General features: G+C 34.4%; 1 protein-coding gene across 2 annotated transcripts in view; it reads left to right on the forward strand.

Moving 5' to 3' along the window:
- Positions 1-13070, forward strand: part of LOC111060321 — a 41412-nt gene that overhangs the window by 7543 nt on the left and 20799 nt on the right. For both annotated transcript variants that reach the window (XM_022347982.2, XM_022347983.2), the window contains exons 4-6: positions 1410-1565; positions 4654-4776; positions 7287-7399. In XM_022347982.2, coding sequence (XP_022203674.2) covers positions 1410-1565; positions 4654-4776; positions 7287-7399 — 392 coding nt within the window. The remainder of the gene's footprint in view (positions 1-1409; positions 1566-4653; positions 4777-7286; positions 7400-13070) is intronic.

A 13070-nucleotide genomic window follows, 5' to 3' on the forward strand; every position in this document is an offset into this window, starting at 1 on the left:
GCACTTTCTGTGGGACTTTGTGGAGGTCTATGCGGATAAGTCACAAATGCTAGACCATTTGTGAGACAACATTCGCCTTGTTATTGCAACCTATACGGATATACGGCCACAAAAAATGTTGGAAAAAGTAATAGAAAATTGGACGTCCAGATTGAACTTCATCCGAGCCAGCTATCGCGGTCATATGCCAGACATATTCAAAATGAAATGCCACCATCAAGGCTATTATTAAAAATAAATATGTCAATCGAATAATCCAATGTTGTTTTATAGCAATTCGAAGTTCTATACCTCTAAAAAAACATCCGTTATAAACATAAAATCAATTAAAAGTGAAACAATCAAAAATTTAGATCTGTGTGAAATTTGACGTTAAAAATATTTTGCACTTATGGTTGGTTGTCATAAGATGAGTTAAATATAAAAGTAAGATCTAAATTTATAAAAAATAAAGATCTCTCCAAAATGTGAAAAAATTTAATTTTATGCAGTATAAAGACATTACTCTGACAAAATAGTTTTAAAAGCTTTCTGTGTTCCATCTTTAAGATTTAATGTTATTTTATGCCCATTTGTTTAGAGTTTTATATTTTCTGTGTAGTTTGTTATAAGTTGATAATCATAATGCATTAACAAAAGAATAGAGATTTGACGATTTTTTTTTCGATTTAATAATAGTATGTGCAGACTGACATAGGTTTGCAGGTCAGTCCGGCTATATTATATGGCAAAAGCATAATATGTTGGCCTCATCTATCAAGTAAATAGATATTTGTCTTTTGAATAGATGATAATTAATCATTTGTAATAGATCCTCTTATTGCCTTCTATAGCAAATGCTAATTCCCTCGTAGTCGAAGTAGAATGGAATTGAAATATAGTTGAATAACTATATTGACATGTAGTTGAATAATGAAATATGGTTGAATGTACCACTGGTGCAATTTTACAATAAATGAACTTAATATATTGAAGTTAATTTGAATATGCAATTGATGAATCGATCCAGAATTTTTTATTAATATTTTATTAGAATCTGAAGTCATACATAGTATTTTACCAATAATACGAATTAGTTATTGAATTGAAATCCGAATTCAAATCAACTTACATTACAACAATACTTTACAATACAATACTTTTTGATTTGATAAAAACAAGTTGAAGAATTTATTCATTTTTATTCAGCGTATGGCTAAATGATTAACAACTTACACATAAGTCTCAAATACCTACATACAGTACTATAAACTGAATAATGTTTTGATGTGTTGCGTTTGGTTAGGAGAGTATTGAAGAACAATATATTTCAAAGAATAATAATGCACCTTACAATAACCCTTGTTTTTAATCTACATAAATTTTTCGAATTGTGTATTCATGTTATGTATGTTCTCAATGACTTGCAGAAAAGATTAAAGAGGAGAAAGATATTCCGCAACAAGAGAACCGTTTACCGTCAAATGAAACCCTTATGCCTGATTTTGATTTCAAAAAATCAGCAACAGATTCTCTGGTTTGCGCGGATATCACTCATCCAAAATACAAAAAGCCATTCGATTATGGTATGTATTATATATTCATTTGTTAGAGAAATATTTAAGATAACAAAGATTACGTTCTACTATGATACTTCCTCACTTCCTCATTCAGTATTCAAGTGACACTGGCTTGATTATGCTTCTGTTAAGTTTTGGTTGGCTTGAGTCAAGTAAGCGTCAGTCACGTTAAGGTAGTGCACCACTCTTTTGAATACATTTTACTGGTGACATTTTTCAAAATATTTCGATTTGGATATCATCAAGTTACCAAAATGAAATTAATTTTCAAGGAAATAGTTTTTATAATTTTTACTTTTTGAGATATGAGCGATCAAAGTTGGAATCTTTAGGTTAATCCATTTCTGAACTTATACAAATTTTATTCTTGAAATTTCCAGGATTCATTCTTCAAGATATTGTTTATATAGTGTATCCCACCAAGGTTGTAACAGCCGTTGACCATAGATTCTACTCGACATTTCTGACAAAAAATGTTCAGTAAACTTTTTTCCTATCGACCTTAGTATTCGAGATATATCGATTCTTCGATATTTTCAGAATATACCTACTTCCGGTCATTAAATACTCAATAACTCGAAAACTACTGGTCGAATTTCAAACAAGATTAATGTAATTTTATTTGTTGTAAGATATTTTGTAGTTTTTTATTAGGGCTTAAACTTGGAAAATAGCTATTCTTCAAATTAAAAGTGAAATTTCAAAGAGTTTTTTCTCGGTTTTTTTCCAGGTATTTATAGTGGTTTCAATCTTTAAAAAACTACTTCATTTAATAAGCTTTCGAATGAGTATAATAAGTTCCATGATTAAGTGTTCAAAACTGTTAATATTTGGAATAAACACCTCCAAAATAAGGAAATTCACAAACAGCATGCATCAAGTGATGATCCTAAGAGTGAAATCACCTGATTATTGCATTATTTTCTGTAGCATATAGCCTAAATCCTATATAAAATTAATATTTATCATACACTTCTACAAGATCCAACAAAATGTATTCATAGAATAAATAATAATTCAAAGTAGATGAATGATAGAATTAAAAAACTGATGGCAATCATTCAGATGACAATCAAGTTACATGTCATGCTCACTGCTTACAGGAATTCAAAAAAGCCTCCATTTCTCTTTGTGCAACTTCTGCTGCCGTTCATCAAGCTTCGAGTTTTCCGTCTCATTTCGTTGGGTCGTCTCTTCATTACTTTAAACGTCAATCGAACTCTGAGAATCAGTTCCACCCTGGTCTCTACTGGTTATCTGTAAACTTCATACTTTTCAGAACCCCCAAAAGTAGATGTCTATTGGAGTAAGATCAGGTGAGCTTGGTGGCCAACTTACGGGTCCACCTCGGCCAATCCACCGCCCAGCATAATTGTTATCAAGCCACCCACAGACGTTAAATAGCATAATGAGGGAGGCAGCCATCCAACTGGAGCCACATATTCTGCCTCACATTGAGAGGCACGTCTTCCATCAAATCGTGAAGCTTCCAGAAAGTCCAGAAAAACTTCACCATTTATTCTTGCAGGGAAAATGAATGGTCCATGTATTTGGAAAAGTTATTGTGGAAATTTACAGCACCAGTTCTTGTGAACGTACTTTTATCTGTGATCTGTCCATAAAATGTTTGAAATACAATCTTGTGCTAATATCCAACGGCAAAACTGCATCCTTGAAACATTATCAGGTTCATTCAACTCTTGAACTGGGGTGTCATGAAATGGTCGAAAGTTATTCTTCTTCAATATTCTTGGAACTATCATTCTTGAAACATCCAACATCGCAGCTGCCCGCCGGATGCTGGATCGAGGATTCTGCTCGAAATACTTTAGAATAAGATTCTCAAAAGCTTCAGAAATTGAGACGGGCCTCTCGTACCTTGAAACTGATCCTAGACCCTCACCATCATGACATCTGTCAATCTTAAAAACGTCCTATGAGATGCGTGTTTTCGGTCAGGAAAACGTCTCCTGCATACTTTCTCTGCCTCTCTTGAATTGCATCCACACTCTCCATACACCAATAACATGTCAAGTACTCAATCAAGGTAAATATCATGATAATGAACGCGAACACTTCTCTACTAGCCAAAGTTGATACATATCATGCCAATTAACTGGAAAGCACACTGAAAACTATACTGAAAATAGGCTGAAACATACACTTCTTGTTATTTTATTCAGGATTTATGGTACAGGAAATAATGCAAGTTATTGAAAAAGTCCTAATCATTGTAGAATGTTGAAATGTTGATTAAAACTTTTGAATATTGGCAGAAAGAAATCAGGTGATTTCACCCTAGCATCACCACTTTATGCATGCTGTTTGTGAATTTCCTCATTTTGAAGGTGTTCATTCCAGATATTAGCAGTTTTGAACACTTTTTCATGAAACTTACCATTTCGAATTTATACACATTCAAAAGCTTATGAAATGGAGAAGTTTTTGGAATATTGAAACCACTATAATTACCTGAAAAAAAACCGAGAAAAAACTGTTTGAAATTTCACTTTGAATTTGAAGTATAGCATATTTTCAAGTTTAAGCTCTAATAAAAAACTGCAAGATATCTCACAACAAATAATATTACATTAATCTTGTTTGAAATGTTTTTCTCTTTCCATCAAAACCCTTGGAATTGAAATTCGACCAGTAGTTTTCGAGTTATTGAGTATTAAATGATCGGAAGTAAGCATATTCTGAAAATATCGAAAAATCTATATATCTCGAAAACTAAGGTCGTTAGGAAAAAAGTTTACTGACCATTTTTTGTCAGAAATGTCGAGTAGAATCTGTGGTCAACGGCTTTTCAACCTTGGTGAGACACTGTATATTATAATAACATAAGCTAATTGATTTCGCAGAATAGCAATTCTAGGGTAATGTATTTAAAAAAAAATCTAATGGAATATTGAAGTTATTTAGAGTTATTATTTGGATCTGGAATAGATAGGGGATAACAATGAACCTCTATAGTTCTTAATCTTGTACTCCATATATTTTCCTATAATGTATATCAGGTATATTAATCCTATATTAGTTATATAAATCTACTTTTTTCTCGATTTGCAAATTGCGCATATAATTTGTGTAGGTTGGCGACGGGAATTAGTGTGGCGTGCTACTGTTCACAAAACTAAAGCAAGACATGGTGATGTCTATTATTATACTCCCTATGGACTCCGATTGCGATCCATGGTAGAGCTGGCTCTTGTTGGTAAGAATGACTACTTCCAAGTATCACTCCTAGTGAGGTCCATGTTATAATGGCAGTATTTGATCGACATTGGTTTTGCTGTCCTTGTCTATAATTCGACAAAGCAGGTAGTGCTATCCTTTTCTAGCTCTGCAACGTTGCCAGATCGTCTTTTAACTATGTAGAATTAAAATTAATCAATATAATATTTTATCTTAATATTATGAAAATGTGTCATTTAGTAATTGAAAAATTTATAAAATTTAATTGATTAGCCTATTTTAAACAAGAATGAACAGTTGATACTACTCCATATTATGATATCAGCTATCCTCTATAGAAGGGAGTGGCAATGCAGAGGATCGGCAACGCTGTCTTTCTGCACTGTCATTATAACGTGAACCTCACTATAACTCTAATAAGTTATATCCCTCTCCAAGTTATCAGTTACAAACTTATTTTACCACTCTACAACCTATTCATAATAAATGAATACTACAACATCCTGTTCATAGTGTTATGGATACTTAGCCTAACTACAACTTATGAATTATCACTTCTCACTTTCTGAGCTGAAATATTCTTCTGTTCATTCATTGGAGAAGCACTTGAAACGGATCCTCTTCTGCTTCAATAATTATCTTAACTGATAAATTCCAATAGAAAGATTTTTACCCTATTTGAAATTCATTCATTTGAATTCATCTGGATATAAATGAAGTTTTCAAAATACAACTGCAATATCTAAATCATTTGATTAAAAGTAAGTATTTCTCATTTATATCCAAGATTTGTTTGACTTCACTTACCTCCCGTTGACCTTACATCCCGTTTAGGAGGTCTTGAACCTTCTTGTATATGTGGCGTCGTTGCTGTGCAATAGAAAAATAAGCATGTTTTATGAAATATATTTCTTCTCGAATCAACAACCCGTTTTATCATTCAAAAAATTATTATACAGAGTGTTTACGAACTCCCTCCCTTACTCTAGGGCATTGTTCCTGGGTAAAAAATACATCTAAATATATTTAAATTGTCCGGAAGTCTTCAGATACTCACACAGGGGCCATTTTGCTTTTTTCACTTATTATCTTTTTCTAAATAATGATAGAACATACGAAATAGAAACTTAGTACAATCATTTATAGCAACCAGACAAAGCTACAAAAAATTATGATAATTTCTCATCAAAATGGCGGCCATTTAAAATTTTGTTTCTTAAATAACTCAGAAACCGTTGGTTTTACAATAAATTTACAAGAATAACTTTTTTTAGTAAATTTAATTACCTATCGATTGGTACCAGCTTTAGTGATATATGACAACTGAAAGTTTGTTGAAGTGCATACCAAGACATGCTGATAGAGTCGCCTCAATGATGCAACAATTTCTATTTGCATTGCATGTTGATAGAAAGCGATTGTAGGTCATTTCAAACAATAAAATAATGTTACATAACCCTTTAAGGGTGGGTCACCAACCACTAAAGCTGCCATATCTCAGTCAATATTGTTACCAATCGATAGGCAAATAAATTTACTAAAAAAAGTTATTTTTATTATTTCTTAGTAAAACCAACGTTTTCTGAGTTCTTTAAGAAACAAAATTTTAAATGACCGACATTTTGTTTTATGAATTTTTAATTTTTTTTGTAGCTTTGTCTAGTTGTTATAAATGATTGTGCAAAGTTTCAATTTCGTATGTATAATAATTATTTAGAAAAAAATGATGAGTGAAAAGAGCAAAATGGCTGCTGTGTGAGTAACTGAAGTCTTTGGGACAATTTAATTATATGATATTCAGATATGTTTGTTACCTAGGAACAATGCCCTAGCCCTAGAGTAATGGTAGGCAGTTCGTAGACAACCTGTATATTAGTGCAGTGCATAGAAACACCAGATATGGATCTATAAGTTTTGGACTTAACAAGTCTAGCACCGAAAAAGCTCTCGATCTAAATTGTTTTTAAGTCACGGATTTATCTTTGAAACTCCAGGATCTATTAAGTCCTTTTTCTCCAAGAGGAGAAAAAAGTACATTATTTGTAAATTACAATATACAGTGTATACTACTTTACAGTGTATTTCTCAAGAGGTAAACGTACAGTATTTTGCTTCTGTAATGTTGGCATTGAAAGATAGGTGATGAGAGCGTGCTTCCATCAGCTGTTCAATGCAAATATTACAAAAAACGGTAAATTTCCCTCTTGTTTTTACTTTCCTTGCCCTATTACCATAGGTATTTGCTTCAAGTCCTAGACTCAAATAGGTTGATAGCACTTGATAGATTCTGTAGAAGATAAATCCGTGACTCAGAAAGGCGATTTAGATTCGAGGGCTTATATAAATTCTGGCTAATATAGATGAATTAAAAGAGAGATTAGAATATTTACATGTACCAGGCAGCAAAAACTGACCATAAAAAATGGAGAACATGACGAATCAGTTGCACGTCCATTTCCGATCTGTGTGTGTGTGTTTGGTGGGCGAATCTAATGATTGGATAAAATAGAAAGATTCACTTTGTTTCAGATAAAGAAGAGGGATTAACCCTTGATAACTTCAGTTTTTTTCCTGAACCGACGGGTACTCCAGATAGGGAAAAGGAAACTATTCGACATGCAGTGTTTAGAGATAAGGAATCTGTAAGTATAGCCCGCTTAAATATTATAGATTGTTCAATTTCAGTGATAAAAATTCAATTAAAAAATTTAATTCTAACTAGTACAAATGCCTAATGAATTAAATTCTATCGAATCGTTTCGCAATAGGTGTAATATTATTAGGCTACAATGAGATCCATTTATTTATTGATAATATATTCATTTATATCTTCAATTTTTATTTATTGACTAAACATCTTGTTCTTCTACAAAAGTCCTTTATTCGCATATGTAATAATGTCTATTAATTGGATCATTCATATCCTCTACTTCTGAGTTCGCCACAGGAACATATTCTTGAAACTTGAAAAATACCTCATCCACCTGGATAATAGAAGCAGTTTTCTCTTTACCTCATCCACCTGGATAATAGAAGCAGTTTTCTCTTTCAAAAAAAATCCCACCAATTTATCTCAATGGTTTAAGTTTTAGCCTATTTAGCCTAAAGTAGAAGAATATTGAATAGAGTAGCAAACACCTTTAAGAAGGAATAATATGAAAATTAATAAAACTCGTATTCTATCCCCTACAGAGGCTACATTGGAATGTTTTTTTTTTGTTTTCGTTGCTCACATTCATTAATAATTATTGTATAGGGTCTTACAACTTGGACTTCCCATTCATCTATTTTGTATGTCTTACCAAATTACCATGAAAAGTTATAGCGTCCAACAGTAAGTGCAAATGATGGAATTGTTTTATCAAAATAAGTAGTAGTTCTTTCAACAGTAGATCTCGCGCAGTAATTAACCATTGCCTCCTCTAATACTGCCCATCAGAGTAAATTTTGAGTTGCTTCGAGTTATTAATTGCATGCAATTATTAATCCACTCGACAGTTAATCATGAATAATATTATAGTCTGATTTTTACAGTAATATTGGACTATGAAGGAAATTCCTTCTCTTTGTATATTATCCTTGAAATGATAAACTTTAAAGAAATTACATATTCGTCGTGCGCAATAATTCTAGAAGATAATACCTGTCAAATTTCATGAAAATCTATTGTTGCTGTTTGGTCATTATATCAATGTTCCCCTTTGTTGTCTGGCGTTGTGTGGTGGAGGGGGCAATTGGAGGGTGACATAATTGCGCCAGTTGCTGACTGCCAGCCAATTCTTCTCAGCCAGCTCACTTCTCGTAATGTCGATTTTTTGCAAAGTGATCTATTGATTTATTGTGATTTATCACAAGTGTCGTCTCATCTCGTATAGTGATCTGGACCCTGGATCCTAGAAGCAAGGAGGATTTGGACATGAAGTCCAAATCCAGATTGGCCTATGTTATTGTGCACTTAGCCATTTAAATTGTTCAACTTGCTACCCGATGCCAGACAACCCCAAAAAGTTCTCAATGTAATTGATACAGTCCACAAACCAGAGTGCTGTTTGAGCCAGCCTCTGTCGAATAAACATGGTCCAACCGTCCGGGATTGATTTGTTAATTGAATTTGAATAGGACATAAGTTTGAAATATTGCCTAATAGGTTTGTTGTTTTTTATGCCTATTTTATTCTTGGTTTTTCTGTGTATATGGCTTGTTTTTGTCATTGTAGATGAATATACGGTTTATTTGTGGTATTCTTAAGAAATTTGGGCTCAATTTAAGTTGGAAATTGAGTAGAACAAGTAATATTTTTGTGAATAATTGTGTCATAGTATTATTGCGTAAGATTGTTGCATTGGCGCCACAAGGTTGGACTGGGAAGTTCGTGTCGATAAGTAGAGAAAGACTTGAACGTCATCTAGCTGTAACAGTACCTGGAACTATTCTTTTTTCAAAGGATACTTGCATAGCCACCTCTAATACAAGGCCGCGGCCTACGATATTGCAACCTCGCAAACATGTAAAACGGGAAACAAAAAACTAACCACTAAACTTATTGAAGTTCCCTTCAATAAGGCCTAATCTTCATCAATAGGGATGAGACATACCCTATTGACAGCCTTTGTGAGACTTCCTTTTGCAGTATGTACCTCCACTACTCTCACAACTCCATCCTGTCCAGGGAATATCTTCGTTATTCCACCAAGACTCCAGTGAAGAGGGAGTAGGTTACTTTCCTTTAAGAGAGCCATACGTCCAATGTTAACATTACTATGTTTTCTGTACCATTTTGTTCGGGTTTGCAAGCTAGATACATTCTCCAATTGCCAACGTTTCCAGAATGAGGATACAATTCCTTTGATTAAACTCCATCGATTTCTCAAGTTCACCGATTGAATTGATTCCTCTGACTCTTTACTCTGTGTTGCTAGAGTAATTTTTCTTGCTTCCAATTCAATCTGTTTGGAATTTTCATCATCATTACCGTGGGTTTGGTGTGGCCAGCACTCCAGTGGTTTGTCTAACCAATCAGGACCATTCCACCACAGAGAATTACCAATTAACTCATTGAGCAATCGTCCTCGACTAGCACAATCAGCTGGATTACATTCGGTTGGCACATATCTGAATTGCTCTGTAGACAGGTGTTCCTGTACTTGACTTACACGATTTGTCACAAACGTAGCCCAACGATGAGGTGAAGACCGAATCCAACTCAATGCCACAGTTGAATAAGTCCAAGCTGCAATATGATCTATGTTTATAATTTTTGAAAGCACTTCTTGAACTTCATGTAATAATCTAGCTACTAGGACAACCACACAAAGCTCCCATTTCTTCACTATCTCCACGGATGCTATATCATCCCAGTCACAACCCGATTGCCATAGATATTGAATTATACTCTTGAAGGTAAACATGAAAGGTGTTAAATATCCTAATGGATCAAAAATGTGTGCTAACGTTGATAAAACATTTCGTTTTGTAGCTAGACTGGATGGAACCTTCACCCTGTAGAATAGGTAGTCACCAATTGGATTCGATTGGAAGCCAAGAATTATAATGGTTTTATCAGACTCCAAAGTGAAATCTTTTGCATCAATAGCGCAATGCTCTGGAGGGAGATTTGATAGAATGGTAGAATGATTGCAGGCCCACTTTAGCAATTCAAATTTCCCTTTGCTTAACAATTCAGTAAGCTCAGACTGCAGTTGCTTGGTTGCTTCCATTGATGAGACTGATGTAACTATATCATCCATGTAAGTAGAAAACCGTAAGGCTTCAGATCCGCAGGGAACATTTTTTCTTCATCTTCAATAAACTGATGCGTAGTACAAATAGCAAGAAATGGCGATGATGATACACCATACGACATAGTTGTTAGAGTATACTCTTTCATTTCTTCTCCCTTTTCGGATTTTGTCCATTTTATTTCAACATTATCCTGTCTATCATCATCTAACTCTTCCGAATTCCGTTTCTCCTTTTCAAAAACATCTTCTCCAATTTCCTTTTTCGGTATGGGTCTTCCCATTGGTTTGATTTCATGTGGACTATGAATCACTTTCAACTCTTTCCCTAAATTACCGTTGATCGGTAAATAACTGTTGAAGGTTATACCTTGTTTACCTGGAACTTCTTCTAAATTATCTCCCAATTCTTCTTCTCGAATCATGGAAACATTTTCTCCAACATTAGTTTTACCTTCAAGATATCCCGATATCTCACTCGTATTTGTTTCCTTGGATGGTAATTCTACAATGTATCTACCAGTATTCAAATGACAAACAGTTGATTTGTATATCTCCTCACAAGCCATTTCACTTTCCAATAATTTTTTGTCCTAGGTGGCTCTTCTACGACCCAAAATCGCTTCACCAACTCTTCTAAATTAGCATTGGAATACATGCACCGATTATTTGAGATAGTAGAACTCTCCTCTGATACCTTACCCATCAGGCAGTAGCCCCATATAGTTTCTAGGGCAGATGGTGTACCCGCTGGACCAATAACCTTTCTTCCAGTCAGAATGAAGGGGAAGTATTCAGCACCCAAAAAATATCAACCTCCTCTGAAAGGAAACATTTAGAATATGCTAGATCCAGTCCTTCAATATGTGCCCAGTACGCATTTTTTATCTGATTTGTAGCTGCTATTTTGTAGCAGCTACCAACGCGGTAATTTTTAATGAAGGGGAGTTCGGTGATTCAAATTCACAGTTAGTAATTTCATCTGTCACTTCCAGTTTAGTATCAGATAATCCATATATTGGCAAACTATGTGTTTTCTGCACCACTAAACCCAGTTTTTTCATGCATCGCCTTGTAATAAATGACTCGGTGCTTGCACTATCTAATAATACTTTGACCTTATGATAATTGCCTTGATTACCTCGAACTCCCAATTTAACAGTTGGTAACAATACTAAGGAACTATTTACATTCGAAAATACTTTCTTAGCTTAGTCAGTAACAAATGTTTGATGGCTTTGAACAGCGGCGTCGTGCACGTCTACCCTGCTCATTTGTTTATTACCGGCCAATGTGTTGGTGTTTTCAACAGGCGGCTGTCTCGGCTCTAAATGGAGGAGCGAATGATGACGCACATTACAGTGACTGCACGGCTTCCTTCTTCTACAATCTCTAATAAAGTGCCCTGCCAATAAACAGCATTTGCATAGTTTCCATTCTTTTACACGTTTTAATCGATCAGACGGTTTGTGATTCAAGAACACTTCACAATTTTCCAGTTCATGAGAATTATTACATTCAATACATTTCAGCTCGTCCAATTTCGATTTAACAATCATAGCTGAAGCTTTGTAATTTCCCATAGTGGGTTTCGATTTCCCAAACTGCTTACGTGAGGAGGCTTCTAACGATGTAGATGACCCCAATAAATCAGTGGATTTGGTAGCCTCCAAAATAACAGCTTCATCATTCAAAAATATTTGGAAGTTTTTCAAATCGGATACTGTTCCATTTCTTAGCATTCTCTGCCACTTCTCTCTCAATTCTTCAGTCAGTTTTTTACGCAAGACAAATAATAACGGAATCGACCAGTCATTAACTGAATGACCAATTGGTTTTAGTGCGGCAATATACTCAACTAAATGAGTGATGAATTTTTGTAGCGAGTCTGGTTGCTTATTAACTGCTGGCATATCAAAAATTGCTTGCAAGTATGCGTCAGTCAGCTTGTAAGAGTCATTGTAGCGATTCAATAATATTTTCCATGCCTCAGCATAATGATCACTTGTCAATGGGATTACAGAAATGACTGACAGTGCATCGCCTCTCAGTACAGACCGAAGATACATATGTTTTTGTATGTCAGCAATTTGACCATTATTATGAACCGTGGCTTCGAATAAATCTTTAAATTGACTCCAAATTTTCAAATCGCCGTCAAAAGTCATTAAAGGAAGCTTAGGTAGGGCAACTGACGAGATATTTCCAGTTGAAGGTTAAGAAGCTACATTGGAAGAACTAATATTCAAATTTGTTTGAGTGGATGGTAAGGTTTCGAGAATAGCCTTGACATTGAAATACATCTCATCAAATTCGCTCATCAGTGTTTCAAGCTCAGTTGTTTCCAATTGAGGATTTTGTTTGTTATAGTAGCTCTGCATCTTATCTATTATATCATTGAACTCCACCTGGTGGTGATCGATATGCTCACCCATAACTTTCAATAAATTCTTTATTTTTTCATTTTTCGGATCCTTTTCGACAGCTTCGGCAATTTTATTAATCCATTTTATTTTACGAATTAATGCCTCTCTTTGAAACGTTGCGAAAGTTGAAAGGTTCCCAAGTTGCTTTG

The sequence above is a fragment of the Nilaparvata lugens genome, chromosome 4 (assembly GCF_014356525.2).
Source record: "Nilaparvata lugens isolate BPH chromosome 4, ASM1435652v1, whole genome shotgun sequence".
NCBI classification, from domain to species: Eukaryota; Metazoa; Arthropoda; class Insecta; order Hemiptera; family Delphacidae; genus Nilaparvata; species Nilaparvata lugens.